The sequence below is a fragment of the Lichenostomus cassidix genome, chromosome 10 (assembly GCF_008360975.1).
Source record: "Lichenostomus cassidix isolate B80296 chromosome 10, HeHo_3.0, whole genome shotgun sequence".
Classification (NCBI taxonomy): domain Eukaryota; kingdom Metazoa; phylum Chordata; class Aves; order Passeriformes; family Meliphagidae; genus Lichenostomus; species Lichenostomus cassidix.
The window spans coordinates 376,993-393,497 of NC_139491.1; the positions used below are offsets into that span (position 1 = coordinate 376,993).

The window sequence follows — 16,505 nt, forward strand, 5'->3', positions numbered from 1 at the left end:
TGCTGGTGCGCCCCCTGGCGGCGAGTGCGGGGAGCAGCGGCGGGTCCCGGTGGTCCCGGTGGTCCCGGTGGTCCCGGCGCCGGCAGCGGCGGCCGCATCCCGGCTCTTAACCTGCCCGTCCTGCCCTGCCGGGCTGCGAGGAACGGCCCCGGCGGCAGGCCCCGGTGCAGCCTCGGGGTGCCGGGAAGCTCCCGCCCAGGAGAGGCTTTTATCGTCCACCCGAGCCTGGTTCCCGCGCCCCGGCGGCTCCGCAGGGTCACTGCAGGGCTCAGCCCACCGGAGCCGGGCCGTAGCGCCGCCGTCGCTGTGCTTCCGGGGCGGCCGAGGGGCTTCCTGCGGTGGGTCTGCCGCCGCGGTGCTGCTGCCGGTGCTGCTGCCGGCTCGGCCCGGCCCGACGCGCCGCCGGGATGATCAACGCCATCCTGGTGTTCAACAACCACGGGAAGCCGAGGCTTGTCCGCTTCTACCAGCACTTGGTGCGCGGCCGGGACCGGGACCGGGCCGGGGCCGCCGGTGGGGCTGCGGCAGCGGGTGTCTGAGCCCGCTGCGGGACCGGGATCAGTGCGGGGCTGAGGGCGTCGTGGGGCTCGATGGGGCTGGGAGTGTCCCGGGAGCAGGGGCGGTCCCTGCGAGGTGGGGGAGCCCTGCCGGTGCCATGGTCGCGTCCTTCAGGATGCCCCGGGTCACCCATGGGTGGCACCGGCAGTGGCCCGGGGCCCGAAGCCGCTGGCCTCGGCCTCCCTGGGTCAGCAGGGGACAGCGGGGGACGTGGGTTCCATGGATGGGAAGTGCATCCATGGGTGCCCAGCCACCCTCTCCTCCTGGCAGGCAGAGGAGGTCCAGCAGCAGATCATCCGTGACACTTTCCACCTGGTGCTGAAGCGGGATGACCACATCTGCAACTTCCTGGAGTGCGGCAGGTACTGGCCAGTGAGGGGCCGTGCCAGGCTGTCCCCTCACGCTGCATGGTGCCCTGGTGTCCCCACAGAGCCCTTCACTCTCCACGTGTTCCCACAGCCTGTTCGGCGGCTCGGACTACAAGCTGATCTATCGGCACTACGCCACGCTGTACTTCGTGTTCTGCGTGGACTCCTCGGAGAGTGAGCTGGGCATCCTGGACCTCATCCAGGTGCGTCCCTGCAGGGCCCTGTTCCCTGGGCACGGCCCAGCCCTGGCACCGTTCAGGGGCATTTCGTGCCTGTGGCATCCCTGTGCCAGCCTTTCTGAAAGGCCTGAGAAGCCACTCGAGGCCGTGGTGGGAAGGAGGCCCCATGTACTCCCTGAACTTCTGCATGGCTTCTTCACCTGGGAGCAGCACAGGAAGTCAATCTGAGTGATGAATATATTTTAAAAATAGAAGCACAGAATCATTTAGGCTGGAAAAATCCCTTAGGAGCATCAAGTCAAACCAATAATCCCAGAATCATGGAATCCCAGGTTGGAAGGGACCTCTGGGATTGTCTGGTCCAACCTTTCTTGACAAAGCACAGCCTAGACAAGGCCCAGCACCCTGGCATCTGAAAAATGTCCAGTGTTGGGGAATCCCCCACTTCCCCTGGGAGATTATTCAATGGATGCTTTCTTCGGAAAAAAATTTTCCTCTTGTGCCTTATTAGAATCTCCCCAAGAGGAACTTGTACCCATCACTCTGTCTTTCCATGTGACTCCTTGTATGAAGGGCGTTTCCAGCTTTGTAGCCACCCTTTAAACACCAGGACATGGGGTGTTTTCTCCAGATTTAGCCCCCTCAGCTCCCTCAGGCACTCCTGGTGCTCCAGACCCATTGCCAGCTCTGTTCCCTGCCCTGGACACCTCCAGCCCCTCCAGGTGTCTCTTGCTGGGAGGAGCCCCCAGCTGCCCCCAGCACTGGAGGTGTTCCAGCAGTGCCACCTCAGGGGACAGGCACTGCCCCAGGGCTGTGCCCACATTGGGGCTGACACAAGCCAGGTGTCATTGGCCTCTTGCCCACCTGGGGACACCAGGGCTCGTGTTCAGCCACAGTCACCAGCATCCCTAGGTCCTTTTCCAGCTTTCCAGTCACTCTGTCCCACGCCTGGAGTGTTCCATAGGGCTGGTGAAGCCATCTTGCCTGGTCTCTGTGCTGACCATCCCTTCTCCTGCCCCAGGTGTTTGTGGAGACACTGGACAAGTGCTTTGAGAACGTCTGTGAACTGGACCTCATCTTCCACATGGACAAGGTGGGTGGTGGGCTCTGGGCTGCTGCAGACCCTGCATTTCTTGGGCTGGGGCTTGCCAGGAGACTGAGGGGATGGCAGGGGTCACTTTGAGAGGGGTTGAGACCCTGTGAGGGAAGCTTTCAGCCTGTGTTCTTTGAAAGCCACCCGTATCATGACCTCCCCGAGTGCTGGCCTGCTCGGAGCCCGCGGGGAGCTGTGCCCAGCCTGTGGCTGCCCCGGAGCTGGGTGACCCCGGCCGGGTGACCGATCTGTGCTCCACGGACAGCACGGGTGCAACTGGGCAGACTGGCCTGATGCTGGGGCATTCTGCCTCTGCTCCAAGCTGTGTTACCCGTGGGAGTTGTAAACATTTTGCTGCAGCTGCAGGGAAAAAAAGGGAAGGAACAATGGCTGCAGGGAAAAAAAAGGGAAGGAACAATGGGAGTGTTTGGAATTCAAAGTGCTGGGTAAACTTTGGTTTGAGCCACACCCTGTAATGTTTCCTCTTGAGCTAGACTGAGTTCCTGGGCAGAAACCCGTCCCCTTTGATCATCTGGGTCATGAGACTGAAGATAGCTGGGAATAGATAGCCAGGAATAGGCTTGGAGCAGGGACAGGCTTGGCTGAGCGTGCTGGGCTTGCGTTGCTGTTGATCAAGATTTTCTTGCTTTGCTGAAGACAAAAACATGTCAACAAAAAAGAGCAATGGGAAAAAAAGTGTAAAATACTCCCTTTCCGTTGGTGATTCCAACTGGGGAACTGGCAGGGAAGGGGAGCTAGCAGGTCTTGGGGGTCTCTGCATTACCAGCTGCTGAGGTCGGGATTTGGTTTCACTGTTTTTCTGGCTGTAAACTTCTCAAAATGCCACAACATGATTATCTTGTCAGCAAAAGTGTTTATCAAAACTCTTATCAAAGGAGGAAGAAAGGCTGAGCAGCTGTGGGAGAGGTGTTGGCAGCTGCCCAGGTCACCTCTGCCCACAGCTGTGGGAGGACATGCTTGTGGGTGCTGACTGTGGTGTGACCAGGGCCCAGCAGCTTTTCTCTCAGCCTTACTCTCATCCTTACACACAGCTTCACACTCAGTTTACACTGAGCCTTAACAGCCAGCCTGCAGCCCTCAGGCAGGGTGCAACTTTGCCAGCAGTAGTGGGGTCACCCTTCCTTTGACCTCTCCTGCCTGGAAGAACATTCTCAGGAGACAGGAATTGGGGGATTCTGATAGTGGAGACCACAGCTCGGTCACCACAGGCTCTCCAAGCCGTGTTTACTTCCCATCTGATGCTCCTGCTGCTTCCCAGCTTTGACTCGAGTCTTGGCCACTATCAGTTGGCCCTCTGGTCCCTTTCTATATTTGGCACATGTTTATGTCTTGGATGTGCTCATGTTCCTGTGCTTCCAGGAGTTTGGTTGCAGAAGGACAGTGTTTGGGGTGCTGGGAATGTGCTGCTGTGTCCTGCTGGGCCCTGGTTGCCCCTCTTTGGATGCTCAGGCATCCATGAGTGTCTCCCCAGGCAGGGCTGTGAATGTCTCCCCGGGCAGGGGCTGGCAGGGGTTCAGGTGCAAGTTTGGCTGCATGCTGTGATTTCTCTCATTGACTTGAGATCCTCTTTGCACTACCTGCAGCACAAGGGCCATGGGACCAGAGCTGCAGCAGGTCTGGGGTCCTACTTCTGCCGTGGGCAGATGGAGAGGACACTGATCAGGCCCCAGTGACACAAGTGCTTCTGGCTGTCAGCTTTGGGAACCCTAACCTCAGCACTGCAGGGATTCCCTGTCACAAAGGGAGGCTCAAGGTGGGCTATTCCCAGCTCCCAGTCATGCTCCCCACCTTGGAGGGGAACGTGAGCTGCACTCAGCAGCTGTGTGGTCCCAGAGGGGACACGGATTGCTCAGGAAGTGCTGTGCTTTGGCTTGGAAAACAAAGCTTGCTCAGGATTTCTGTCCTGTTGGTTTTGAGCCAACTTGGGCCAAAGCCAGATCTTGAAGGAATGTTTCCTGATGTTCCCAGATCCTTTTGGGCTATGGGAGTCACTCGCTCCAGCTGCTTCAGCGTGCACTGGGGCTGGGCTGTGGGATGGGGGTTCCAGGGCTGTGCAAGGTCCCAGGAGCTGCCTCAGGCTTCCCCAGTGTCACCTGCGGCTCACCCTGTGCCGTGCTGATCCCACACAACTTGTGCTGCTCCAGGCACTGTTGGAGCAGGACAGGACCTCTGGGGAGCTCTGGTCACTGTTGTCTGGGATCACCTCACAGAGCTGGGATTCTCCTCAGAGTAGATTTCTATGTACTTGTCTTTATTGTCCCCTTGTCTTTATTCTCCCCAGGATTGTCCTGGCAGCACTTTTCACCAGGTGTTTACAAGTGCAGCCTGGCCCTGTGAAACCATAAAACAATCTCATAACCTGACAATGCCCCTGCACTGCCTCTTTCACGGAAGTGACTGGGACCCATAAATCCATTATCTGTGCTGGGAGCTCATCGGGAGCTGCTGACTGTGCAGGGAATGCTAGGCTGAGCCAGGCGCTGGAGCTGAGGGTGGCTGTAGCCACCAGCACAGCCTGGCTGCCACCCCAGGGCTGGGTGCAATTTCTGGGGTTGCAGCAGCTCAGGAGCGTCCCTTTCCCTGCTGTTGCTGAGTGGCTCTGCTGGTCCTCCCTAGCTGTTCATCTTTGGACTTGAGGGATGCCAGGAAAGCAGCAGATTCCCTTGGCAGTTCTGTGCTTTTTCTTTGCCTGTGTCACAGTCTTGACCTTCCTAAGACAGGCCTGGCTTTCTGAAAAGAAGCTTCTCCTGGGGAGAAGTGTCCTGCCCAGTGAGGTCCCTGCTGTCTGCTGGGGTCCTCTGTAGGACACATTCCTGCTGTGACCTGGCTTCTGGCACAGGGAGGGATCAAACTTCGCTGGCTGTTGCAGTGGATTGGCAGCAACTGGCAGTGTTAGAGGTGGCACAGTGAGGCTGGGTTGCATCTGGCTGCTCTGGAGGCTGCCCTACACCCAGAGGGTGGCTGGGTGTTATCTAGGTGGGGATACAGGTGGTAAACGGGGCTTTGGGACTCCCCGTGCCAAGGAGCTTGGCTACCCTTTTGCTCTCTGGGCAGCTGAGGAAGGGACAGGGTTGGATTTGTGTCTGCTGGGGAGATGCTGGGCCCTGACACACTTCCATGCCAGCACTGTGGCAGCTGCCAGACCAGTACTGGGCCCTCAGCATTTCCCTCCATCTCTTCCTCCCTGGCAGGTCCACCACATCCTGCAGGAGATGGTGATTGGTGGGATGGTGCTGGAGACCAATATGAATGAGATCGTGGCGCAGGTGGAGGCCCAGGGCAAGCTGGAGAAGGCAGAGGTGAGCAGTGATGCTGTGGCTCTGCCCCACAGGAGCTGACAGACTCTGTGCCTTGGGGTCTGGGGTGGGCATGTGGGGGTGTGTCCAGGGTATTCCCAGTCTCTGCCTACCTGAGCCCTTGGGATGGGGCTGGGAACATCCCTGCCAGTGGTGCTGCTCAGGTGTGCAGGGAGCTGCCAGAGTGTGGAAGTGGTTATTCTGTCAAGGTTACTGACCTCAGGCAGTAAAAGGTTTATTTGCACTGTCACTGGGAAGATGCAGCTGTGGAGGGGCTGTGGGGTGGGGGCCAATGGTCACTGTCCCTCTGTCCTCAGGGAGGCCTCTCGGCTGCTCCTTCCCGTGCTGTGTCGGCCGTGAAGAACATCAACCTGCCCGAGATCCCCCGCAACATCAACATCGGGGACATCAACATCAAAGTGCCCAATCTGTCACAGTTCATGTGAGCAGCCCATGGCGGGGGGCTGCCCGCTGAGCAGAGCTGGGGTCCCCGGCTCCTCCCAGAGCTCTGCCTGTGCAGCACGCAGGACTGGTGGTGCCCAGGCCGGCTGAGGGCAGGGACCAGTGACAGGGCTCAGAGAACGGGCTGGGGGGGTCCCTCACCCTGGACATGGGCTCAGTTCTGCTCTCTAGTCCCCCAACAAGGAGGGTGCCCTTCCTTCCCCTCCCTGCAGACATGCAGCCTCTCCTTGCTGTGGGGAAGAGCCGTCTCCTGCCTCTCCCGAGATTCCTGGGATTCCCAGTGCTGAAAATGTGTCTGTGGGGGTCAGTCATGAGAGCTGCTGTGTGCCCCAGGGACAGTGTGAGGGGGACCTGCTGGAGTGGGGATGTGGCAGTGAGAGGGACGGGAGCTGTTTGATGTGGGGGAACAGGCAGGTGGTAGCTTGCAGGGTCAGGCTAGGCTAGGTCTGCTGGAGCGTGTCCCTGTGTCCCTATGTCCCAATAAACCACCCTTAAACCTGTGTGTCTGCTGTGGGTGCTGCTGGATGGGGAGGGGGCTGGGGGCTCTGGGCAGCTCTCCGGGGGGGGCTCTTGGCTGGTGGAGGTCCAGGGGGTGGGAAAGGAGAAGGGCAGGGGGCTTAGGGCAGGGTCTCCAGCTGCACCCTCTGTTCCTGGAGCAGGTGTGTGGAGGGCGAGGGCCCTGCTTGGTCTGTGACAGCGGTGTCCCTAGCTTTGGGCAGGTCACCCCTTGCCAGTTGCTGCCCTCTCCGTGCTGCAGGGCAGGGCAGCTGTGAGCTCTGACAGCTCTCTGGGTGTGTGGGAGCTGTGGGGCTGGGGTCCCCTGAGGCTAGGGAGGAGCACGGCTGGTCCTGGGGGTCACAGTGACCCTGAGGGACTCTGTCAGCCATGTGCCCCCTGCCCCTGGCTCCACCGTAGCTCCATCTGGCCACCAGCCCCTGGGGCTGGCCAGGGGCCCTTCCTCTGCTCCCCAGCTGTGCTCCGGGTTCTGCCTCCACTTCCCCTGGCAGGGAAACCGTGACTCTGCCTGGAAGGAATTTCCCCTCCCTGCAGCTTAACCCTTCCCCAGCTGGCCACTAGCCACATCAGCGCTCCTGGAGGTCAGGGAGCTGGACAACCTGCTGTGTCCTCTTCTCTGCTGGCCCTCCTCTGCCTCCTCCTCTTCGTCCTCTTCCTCCTCCTCCTCTTGTAGGTGTCTGCGAAGGGTGCAGGTGAGCCATGGTGCCCGGGCCATGTCCTGGGGCTGGGACTCGGGGTCTGGCAGCACTGAGACGGTCAGAGGGGAACGCTCCGGCTCACGCCATGGCGAGGGAGTTGGCGAGGTGCTGGCAAGCTGCTGTGGCCAGGCCGGGGGTCCGGGGGGTCAGCTGCCGCGGGCAGTGCCTGCGTCCAGCCCCATGCCACAGCACCCCCCAGCCACCGCAGGGTGTATCTGGCCACATGTGCTTCCTCTGCACCTGCCGTAGCCTCTGCTAACAGCTCCAGCCCCATTGCCCTGTCCTACGTCTCGCTGGAGCCTCAGCCCTGCAGCTCTGCAGAACGTGGGAGGCTGGGGCCAGGGACCGTGCTGGGGCCGGGGAAGCCCCTCTGCCGCTCCCGACTGTTGCCTCTTCCCAAGCCCTGGTTCAGTCTGGGATGAGCCGGGGTGAACATCTAGCCCGGCATTGTCCCTCCCGGTGAGCTTCAGCCCCAGTCCCGGTGGCGGTGGGTTGTGAGGGAGCTGTGAGTGCCCGGCGCTGGTGGTGACCCCGCGTTGTGCCGAGATGGGCTGCGCTGGGTGGGTCACCAGACCCCTCCACATCCCGAGTGAGCCGGGAAATACAGCATGTGCAGGCTGGAGAGGGCAGGGGCTGGCTGGGGGCTCAGCGCTCCCCCTCCGAGCTGCCTGCATGGTCCGGAGATGGAGATGGGGCTGCATCCTGGGATGGCTCCTGGCCCCCCACAGCACAGCTGGCCTGTGCTGTGGCATCCATGGGTGCCGGGCTTTGCTGGGCTCAGCTCTGATGCGGGAGCGTGCTCCCAAATCCAGGCCCCTCCCCAGCGCCCTTTCCCCTCAGAACTGCCTCCTCGCCCTGTCCCAGTGTGGGGTGGGTGCATGCCGGGGGTTCTTCCCCCACACTGCCCCTCGCTGTCCCGGGGCTTGCCCCCTATCCCGCCGGCCGGCAAACATGAGGTTAAGGGGGCGAGAGCTGCGGGTTCCTGCCGAGGAGCATCGGAGGAAACTTTCCTCCCCCTGCAGCTGAGGGCGCGGAGCTGAGAGCGTGGAGCTGAGAGGACAGTTGGGCGCAGGCAGGAGGACAGGCAGAGGGACGCGTGGGGCGCGGGCAGAGCACAGGGAGCGGGAGCAGGGCGGGCAGGACCTCGCTGCCCCTGGCTGCCCACGGCTTGGCGCAGGAAGGTGAGGGGGCTGCTCTGCCGCTGCGCAGGCTCCGGGGTCTTTCACGCCCCGAGCCGGGGGTCCGCGGGGTGCGTTGGAGTGGACCAAGCAGGGGAAGGGGCGGTGGGGATATGTGGGGATCAGCGGGAGCTGTGGAGTGTGGGGCTACCAATGGGGTTAGAATACATGGGGGTTAGGGAGCCCACATGCAATGGGGGGACTTGGGGGGTCTGTGGGGGTGCATGACGGTGTGGAGGGCTCTGGGAGTGGCCAGGCTGCGGGGTGTGTGAGGACAGAGCTTCAAGGGACCCACGTGGGTGACACCCAACATCTGTGCCGTTTGTGGGATGTGGGATACGTGTGTGCTACTGGCTGGGCTCCAGAGAGGGGGCTTCTGGGGGTGGGGACAGAATCCTGCAGGCGCTGGGGGACTAGGGGTGTGGGTGATGTGTCTTGCCCCAGTGCTGCCTCCCGTTTACTCCAGCCAGCCCCTTCCCTAGGCGAGCCAGTGGGGGATGCCTGCGTGCTGTGCCCGAGGGTCTGTGGGGAGGGCTAGCAGGGCCGTTGTTGTGGGATGGAGGGGATGCAAAGTGCCTGGCACCCTCCCAGCCAGCTGTGCCCCTGATCCTGTGGGGGACTGTCCCCAAAGCCACAGCCTTTGGCCAGAGCCAGGGTGGGGATGGGGCTGAGGGAGCCAGCAGTGGCCCCTGGGGCAGGGGATGGCTGTGCCGAACAGGGAATGCCAGGGACACCAGCAGCATCCAGAGTGATTTGTGCCAGGCATGGTGGCCTTGGTGGGTGCAGCTGGGTGCTGTCAGGGACAGGGCAGGGCTCCCTGGGGACACCATTCACCTTGTCCTGTTTTGCCCTTTGCCCCAGCCATGGCTCCTGGCAACACCTGCCCATATCTCCCTATGAAGAGATCAATCAAATCTTGGAAACAGGATATTCCCAGTCAATTACCCCACCCTGCCCTGGGTGGGGACCTCACATGTGCCCACTGGGGTAGGGTCACAAGGATGGACTTTGACCCTGGTGCTTCTGGCTTCATGACCCTGGACTTTGAGAGGGCTGTGGGCAGGATGAGCTCTTCCCGGGTATTTTCCCACCCCCCTCCTCTGCCACTGCCAGACCCCTGTGCTGCACCCCACACCCCTCGCTTTCCCTGATACAGGGGCAGCCTGTGAACTGTGCCCTTCACAAGCAAGGGCAGCCTGGACCCTCTGACAGTGGCTCAAACCCTGTCACTCGAGGGTAAGCAAGGTGACACTGAGACTGCATCTGGGCTTGGTTGATGGGGACACATGCTGGGCCCTGCAGCATGGTGGGGACATGGCTGCTGGCTGTAAACACCCACTCTGTCCCTCCTTTTGCAGGGCCGGGCAAGTGTTGGGGAAGGACAGAGCCCATCCTCACCCTAGGGTGAGGGTCCAGGCCCACAGCCCTCACACACCCCCAATGGTGCAACTGCCCCCAGCCAGCTCTGCCTCTGCAGCAGCAGCACTGGGCATTGGTGCTCTCACCAGGCTGCGGGGCAGGTGGGTGGAAAGCTCATCCCAGGGTCTGTCACCGCCCTGAGCCCCATGGCCATTTAATCTTTCACCCATTAACTTGGACTAATAAACCTCGTGGGAGCGAGAGGTTAAAAGCCGTGCCTGCGCCAGTGCTGCCTCCACCAGTGCCGCTCCTGCTGCCCACCATGGCAGCTGGCTTTTTCATCAGCAAGAGCGTGGGCATCGTGGCCATCGTGCTGGGCCTGGGGGCCGTGGCCACCATCATTGCACTCTCGGTGGTGTATGCCCAGGAAAAGAACAAGGGCACATCAGATGTGGGCACCGACAGCACGGCTAGCCCCAGCACCACTGCCACCACTGCCACCACTGCCACCACTGCCACCACTGCCACCACTGCCACCACTGCCACCACCCCCACCCCCAAGAACCCCTGGAACCAGTGGAGATTGCCAGCCACGCTGAAGCCGGAGAGCTATGAAGTGTCCCTGCAGCCTTTCCTGGAACCCGACGCCAACAACATGTACATCTTCAAGGGCAACAGCAGTGTGATCTTCGTCTGCGTGGAAGCCACCGACCTCATCCTCATCCACAGCAACAAGCTGAACTACACCATGCAGGGCTCCTTCCATGCCACATTGCAGGCAGAGGGTGGTGGCAGCGCCCCTGCCATCTCCCGCACCTGGCTGGAGACCCCCACCCAGTACCTGGTGGTGCAGCTGGCCAGCCCCCTGCAGCAGGGCCAGCGGTACCGGCTGTCCAGCAGCTTCACCGGGGAGCTGGCTGACGATCTGGCTGGCTTCTATCGCAGCGAGTACACTGATGGCTCGGGCAACAAGTAGGTGGAGGGCCAGGGACGGGGTGGAGGCCACAGGGCTGGCATGATGTGGTGGGAAAGGGAATGGGGAGCACAGGGCTGACACAGGGCAGTGGAGGGCATGGGCCAGCTTTGGGGCTTCTCTCCTACCAGGACAGTGGGCTGGGTGTGTGGAGCCTCTGTGCCCCCCTTGCATCCTCATGCTGCCCCAGTAGGGATGGGAGCAGGGGGACTGGGGGCTGCAGGCTCTGTAGGATCCCCCAGGACTGATGGGGTTGCCTCACAGGCAGGTGGTGGCCACCACGCAGATGCAGGCAGCTGATGCACGCAAAGCTTTCCCCTGCTTCGACGAGCCTGCCATGAAAGCCAACTTCACAGTGACGCTGATCCACCCCTCTGACTATAAGGCCATTTCCAACATGCCTGCCAAGAGTGAGTGGGATGGGGGGACCTTGGTGGGGTGACCTTGGTGGGCCTGGCAGGGCTGTGGGGTGACCCTCTGATCTCCACAGGCACCAGGCAGGAGATGATCAGTGGGAAGAACTGGAATGTAACTGAGTTCAACACCACCCCCAGGATGTCCACGTACCTTCTGGCCTTCATTGTCAGCCAGTTCACCTATGTGCAGAATGACACGGGGAAGACACTGGTAGGATGGGGTGGCGTGCACCCCCTGCCTGCCTGAGTGGCTGGGCCTGGGCCACTGATGAGCCCTGCATCTCTCCTCTCCAGATTCGCATCTGGGGCCGCCCCGAGGCCATCAAGGCAGGCCAGGGGGACTACGCACGCAATGTCACTGGCTTCATCCTCAGCTTCTTTGAGAAGCATTACAACACAGCCTACCCACTCCCAAAATCCGGTGGGTGCTGCGGGCACCTGGGGCGCTGGGTTGAGGTGCCTGCTGCAGAGGGGACAGATGGTCTGGCACCCTGTCACTGATGGGACCCCTCCATCCCCAGACCAGGTTGGCCTCCCTGATTTCAATGCGGGTGCGATGGAGAACTGGGGGCTGGTGACCTACCGGGAGAACTCACTGCTCTTCGATGCTGAGTACTCCTCCATTGGCAACAAGGAGCGGGTGGTGACTGTCATCGCCCATGAGCTGGCACACCAGGTACCTGCTGCTCCCCTCGCCCCCTCCCCTGACTGACGGCTGGCAGCTGAGGGGGTGCTGTGCCCTCTGCAGTGGTTTGGAAATTTGGTGACGCTGCGGTGGTGGAACGACCTGTGGCTGAATGAGGGCTTCGCCTCGTATGTGGAGTACCTGGGCGCTGACTCGGCTGAGCAATCCTGGAACATCGTGAGTGCCAGAGACGATGGGCATGGGGGCAGGCAGGGGAACAGGCACCCCAGGGGCTGCCCTGGTGCCAGCGGGTATATCCAGGGCTGAGGTGGGTGCTGCTCTTCCCTCTGCAGAAAGACCTGATGGTGCTGAATGAGCTGCATGCGGTGATGGCGACAGACGCCCTCGCCAGCTCCCACCCGCTCTCCTTCCGCGAGGAAGAGATCAACACCCCAGCCCAGATCAGTGAAGTCTTTGACAGCATTGCCTACAGCAAGGTGTGCATGGGGGCCCCTGAGGTGAGGTTGGGCTGTGGGGTGTCCCTTGGTTCTCTGACCTGCTGTCCCTTCAGGGAGCGTCGGTGCTGCGGATGCTCTCGGAATTCCTCACTGAGGACATCTTCAAGGAAGGGCTTCAGGTGAGGTGCTGGTGCAGGGTGGGCACCCCACGGTAGGGGCCTTCCTGGGTGCTTTAGGGGTGTCCTGCACCCCAGACTTGCCCCTGCTCACCTATCTCTCTTGGTGCTCTCCCACAGTCCTACCTCCACACCTTCGCCTACAGCAACACTGTCTACACTGACCTCTGGGTCCATCTGCAGAAGGTAGGAGTAAGCTGGTGCTCTTGCAGTGTCCCCAGCCCTGGCTCTGGGGGGCTGTCTGGTGTGACAGAGTCCCACGTGCTGAGTGAGGGTTGCAGTGCTGGCCAAGCCCCACACTGCCCATGCCCCTGGTGACCTGCAGCGCTGCTATCCCTGCAGGCGGTGGAGAAGAACAATGTCTCACTGCCTGAAAACATCAGCAACATCATGGATCGCTGGACACTGCAGATGGGCTTCCCTGTGGTGACTGTCAACACCCTCACTGGCACCATCAACCAGACCCACTTTCTGCTGGACCCTGCATCCTCTGTAGACAGACCCTCCACCTTCAAGTGAGTGGGATGGGGGCTGATGGGGAACTGGAGGGTCAGGGGATGAGGGCCAGTTCCACCATATGTCTTTCCCTGGCACAGCTACACCTGGATCATCCCCATCACCTGGATGACAAAGAGTGGTCTTGGGACCAGAAGATATTGGCTGACCAAAGTCACAGGTATGGTGTGTCCTGGCTGTGAGTGGGGGTCTTGCTGCCACCTCCACTGCCCTGGCACAGGTCTGGGTTCCCAGCGGGGCAGTGGTGGTGGGGGCTGAGCCTGGGCCTCCCTGGTGGGTGGGGGTGCAGCTCTGACAGAGCCTCCTGTCCCCTTCCCAGACACCAACAATGAGTTCAGGGTCAACAGCTCCAGCTGGCTCCTGCTGAACCTTAATGTCACTGGGTACTTCCGTGTCAATTACAACCAGGAGAACTGGGATCTGCTCCTCAACCAGCTTGACTCTAACCACAAGGTACATGGGGTGGTTAAGGCTGTGGCATACAACCCCACTCCACAGACCCTATATCCTGCTCAGGCTGCCTTGAGATGCTGACTTTGCTCTCTCAGGTCTTCCCTGTGATCAACCGTGCTCAGATCATCGATGATGCCTTTAACCTGGCCAGGTGAGCCCCGCCAGATGGTCTGGGGTGGCCACTGGGGTGAGGGGCAGTGGGGGGTGGGTCTTCTGGGGTGGGCACTGACAGTGGGGCTGGGGAGGTCATGCTGCCCTCACCCCTGACAGGGCCAAGTACATCAACGTGACCTTGGCCCTGAGCACAACACGGTTCCTGAGCGGGGAGACGGAATACATGCCCTGGCAGGCAGCACTCAGCAGCCTCCAGTACTTCCAGCAGATGTTTGACCGCAGTGAGGTCTTTGGGCCCATGTCGGTGAGTGGTACCACCCCCTGTGCTGGGGGTGAGGGACCAGGGCTGCCCCCACAGTGGTGTGGGGCTGCTGCCAGTGCCACTGGACACTGACATCTTCTTTCCCCCAGAGCTACATGAACAAGCAGGTGACCCCTCTCTTCAACTACTATAAGAACATCACCAGTAACTGGCAAAATATTCCCACTGGCCTGATGGACCAGTGAGTACTGCGGCCTCGGGGCTAGGCTGGACCCCTGGGGTCCTCCTGACCCCACTTGGGAGAGGGCACAGCCCTGCCTCCAGCCAGCACCAGCTGGTGGGTGCCCCGTGCCAAGCCCCAGCCCTCACGGCCTGTCTCCCCCCAGGTACAACGAGGTCAATGCCATCAGCACTGCCTGCTCCTACAATGTCACTGAGTGCCAGGAGCTGGCCACCAACTACTTCCGCCAGTGGCAGCAAAATGCCTCCAAGAACCCGTGAGTCCTCAGGAGCCCTGGTACTGTGTGGTCAGGATGGGCACAGAGAGGGGCTCCTGGCACTGATGGCTCTTACCCCAACAGGGTTCCCCCAAACCTACGCTCAACCATCTACTGCAACATGGTGGCCACAGGTGGGGAGGAAGCCTGGAATTTTCTCTGGGAGAGGTTCCGGGAAGCTGCTGTGGTGTCTGAGGCTGACAAGCTCCGCACAGCCCTCTCCTGCAGCCGCATCCCCTGGATCCTCAACCGGTGCGTGTGGGGTCTGGCTGGCACCGTGGTGTGTCCCCACCAGCCCGTCATCACCCATGTCACGTCCGCTGCCCCTGCTGGCCCCTCACCCCCACATCATGGTCCTCCAGGTACCTGGAGTACACCCTCGACCCCACAAAGATCCGGAAGCAGGATGCCACCTCCACAATCAACAGCATCGCCAGCAATGTTGTGGGGCAGCCCCTGGCCTGGGACTTCATCCGTGGCAACTGGAGGACACTCTTCAGCCAGTGAGCACTGCAGAGGACGGGGGACACCCCTGTCTGCCGTGCCCCTTGCGGGTGGCACTGTCCCTTCCCCTGACCCCTCCCCTGTGGCTCTGTGGGACCCCTGGCTCAGCACACTTCTCCTCTCCCAGGTATGGGGGCGGCTCCTTCTCTTTCTCCCGCCTGATTTTATCTGTGACCCAGCGCTTTTCTTCTGAGTTTGAGCTGCAGCAGGTGAGGCTGGACCCTGGAAGAGGCCAGGGGACCAGGGACCCCAGCCTTGGCAGAGCTGCCCTTTGCCAGTAGCCCTTGAGAAGGATTTTCCTGCCCCTTGTGTGCCCAAGGATCCAAAGGCTTCTTTCCCTGTCACAGGCTGCTGGGGGCCTGCTGGTGTGGTGCTAGGGGCCATCCAAAGGCTGTTGGGTGCTACTGGGGCTGTCAGGATGATGTTGGGTGGTGTTGGTGGCTGCTGGAGTGGTGCTGGAGGCTGTTGGGGCTCTGGCCAGGGAGCAGCTGAGAGCTGCTGGGGTGGTGCTGGAGTGCTCACATGGGCTGTCAGGGGCGATTGGGGTGTTCCTGGTGGTGTCGAGTAGTGCTGGGAGCTGCCAGGATCTGCCAGGGACTGCCACTCCCTGCCTGCTCCAGCCGCATCTCTGCCCGGCAGCTGGAGCAGTTCAAGAAGGACAACCAGGACATCGGGTTTGGGTCAGGGACACGGGCGCTGGAGCAGGCGCTGGAGCGAACCCGCGCCAACATCGCCTGGGTGAAGGAGAACCGGGGCACCGTGCTGGAGTGGTTCAAGCGTGAGAGTCGATAATGGGAGCCTGCACTCCCCTGGCCGCCAGGATGGATCCTCGTCCACTCCCAACTCCACTCACTCCATCCTCACAGCCCCCAGGCCTCTGTGCCCCCCAGTCCTGCACTGCCAGTGAGGGGCCTGGGGCCTGGATAATGGGCACTGGGAACATGGGGACTTGGGAGCGGGGACATCAGGCTGATGTGGCTTTGGGGGTGTAAATAAAGACTTGCCAGTTTCCATGGACACCCTGGGTGCTGGGGCCATGCTGTGGAGACTGCAACAAACCGGGGAGGAAGCGACAGGGAGGCTGCGGCAGGCAGGGCCGGGGCTGTGAGCCCCCCGGGCTGTTAGGAGCCTGGTGCTAAGTGGCTCTGGGGGCTTTGCTGACGCCAGCCGCTGGCCCCTCTGTCTGACAGCAGCGTGTGAGCTCTCCTGCTGGGCCCTTCTCTCTGCAGACTGCCAACAGGAGCCCTCTGCCTGCCCTGCTCCGGGCAGGTGCTGCAGGCTTGGGGCAGGGGCCGTGGGGGTGGCTGTGACAGGCAGGAGGGACTGTCCCTCATGGGCTACCCTGGACCCTGAAGGGGTGGAGCTGTCTTTGGGCACAGAGAAGGGACGGAACGCCCCAGTAGGTGAGAGCTGGGGGTCAGTGGGGCTGGGGATGACCAGTGGGTGGTGGGTCCCTCTGCCAGCCCATCCCTGGACACGTCTGGGCTGTGGGTTAGCCTGGGAGTGGACACTGAGCCCCTGGCCTGGGGCAGCACCTGGCTGTGTGTGTGGGGTGTCAGGCTGAGGGGTGCTACCAGCCCTGCCCATGCTGGGGTGCAGCCAGCAGGTCCCACAGTAAGGAGCAGGGGTGCAGCTTTAATGAAGACCCTGGTGTCTGTCCCATCGCACAGCTCTGTGGCATGGCCACACCACTGACTCATGGCCAGGCCACTGCCCCACTGCCATGCCACCGTGCCTGTGTGGTTTCTGTGCCCAGGGGTGCAGGTCAGCTCCTGTCCCCACA

General features: G+C 61.5%; 2 protein-coding genes across 3 annotated transcripts; both read left to right on the forward strand.

Annotated features, from left to right (window-relative positions):
• The first annotated feature begins 359 nt into the window (after positions 1 to 359).
• On the forward strand, positions 360 to 6,477 carry AP3S2 (adaptor related protein complex 3 subunit sigma 2). Its single transcript, XM_085070163.1, has 6 exons — positions 360 to 476; positions 829 to 920; positions 1,018 to 1,129; positions 2,127 to 2,198; positions 5,411 to 5,518; positions 5,833 to 6,477. Exons 1-6 carry the CDS (start codon positions 408 to 410, stop codon positions 5,959 to 5,961), a joined length of 582 nt encoding a protein of 193 aa, XP_084926289.1. The 5' UTR covers positions 360 to 407; the 3' UTR covers positions 5,962 to 6,477.
• A 574-nt stretch (positions 6,478 to 7,051) lies between these two features.
• On the forward strand, positions 7,052 to 15,739 carry ANPEP (alanyl aminopeptidase, membrane). Of its 2 annotated transcripts, none has more exons than XM_085070165.1 (21): positions 7,052 to 7,185; positions 9,728 to 10,700; positions 10,966 to 11,111; positions 11,192 to 11,328; positions 11,412 to 11,538; positions 11,639 to 11,793; positions 11,866 to 11,979; positions 12,096 to 12,239; positions 12,314 to 12,379; positions 12,497 to 12,562; positions 12,719 to 12,891; positions 12,973 to 13,052; positions 13,212 to 13,345; positions 13,441 to 13,496; positions 13,616 to 13,763; positions 13,871 to 13,962; positions 14,108 to 14,218; positions 14,303 to 14,470; positions 14,581 to 14,721; positions 14,850 to 14,931; positions 15,362 to 15,739. In XM_085070165.1, the coding sequence occupies exons 2-21, from the start codon at positions 10,051 to 10,053 to the stop codon at positions 15,512 to 15,514; spliced, it is 2,943 nt and encodes a 980-aa protein (XP_084926291.1). In that variant the 5' UTR covers positions 7,052 to 7,185; positions 9,728 to 10,050; the 3' UTR covers positions 15,515 to 15,739. The 2 variants fall into 2 exon arrangements, with proteins under 2 accessions (XP_084926291.1, XP_084926292.1); XM_085070166.1 differs by lacking the exon at positions 7,052 to 7,185 and adding an exon at positions 8,242 to 8,372.
• The last annotated feature ends 766 nt before the right edge of the window (positions 15,740 to 16,505 follow it).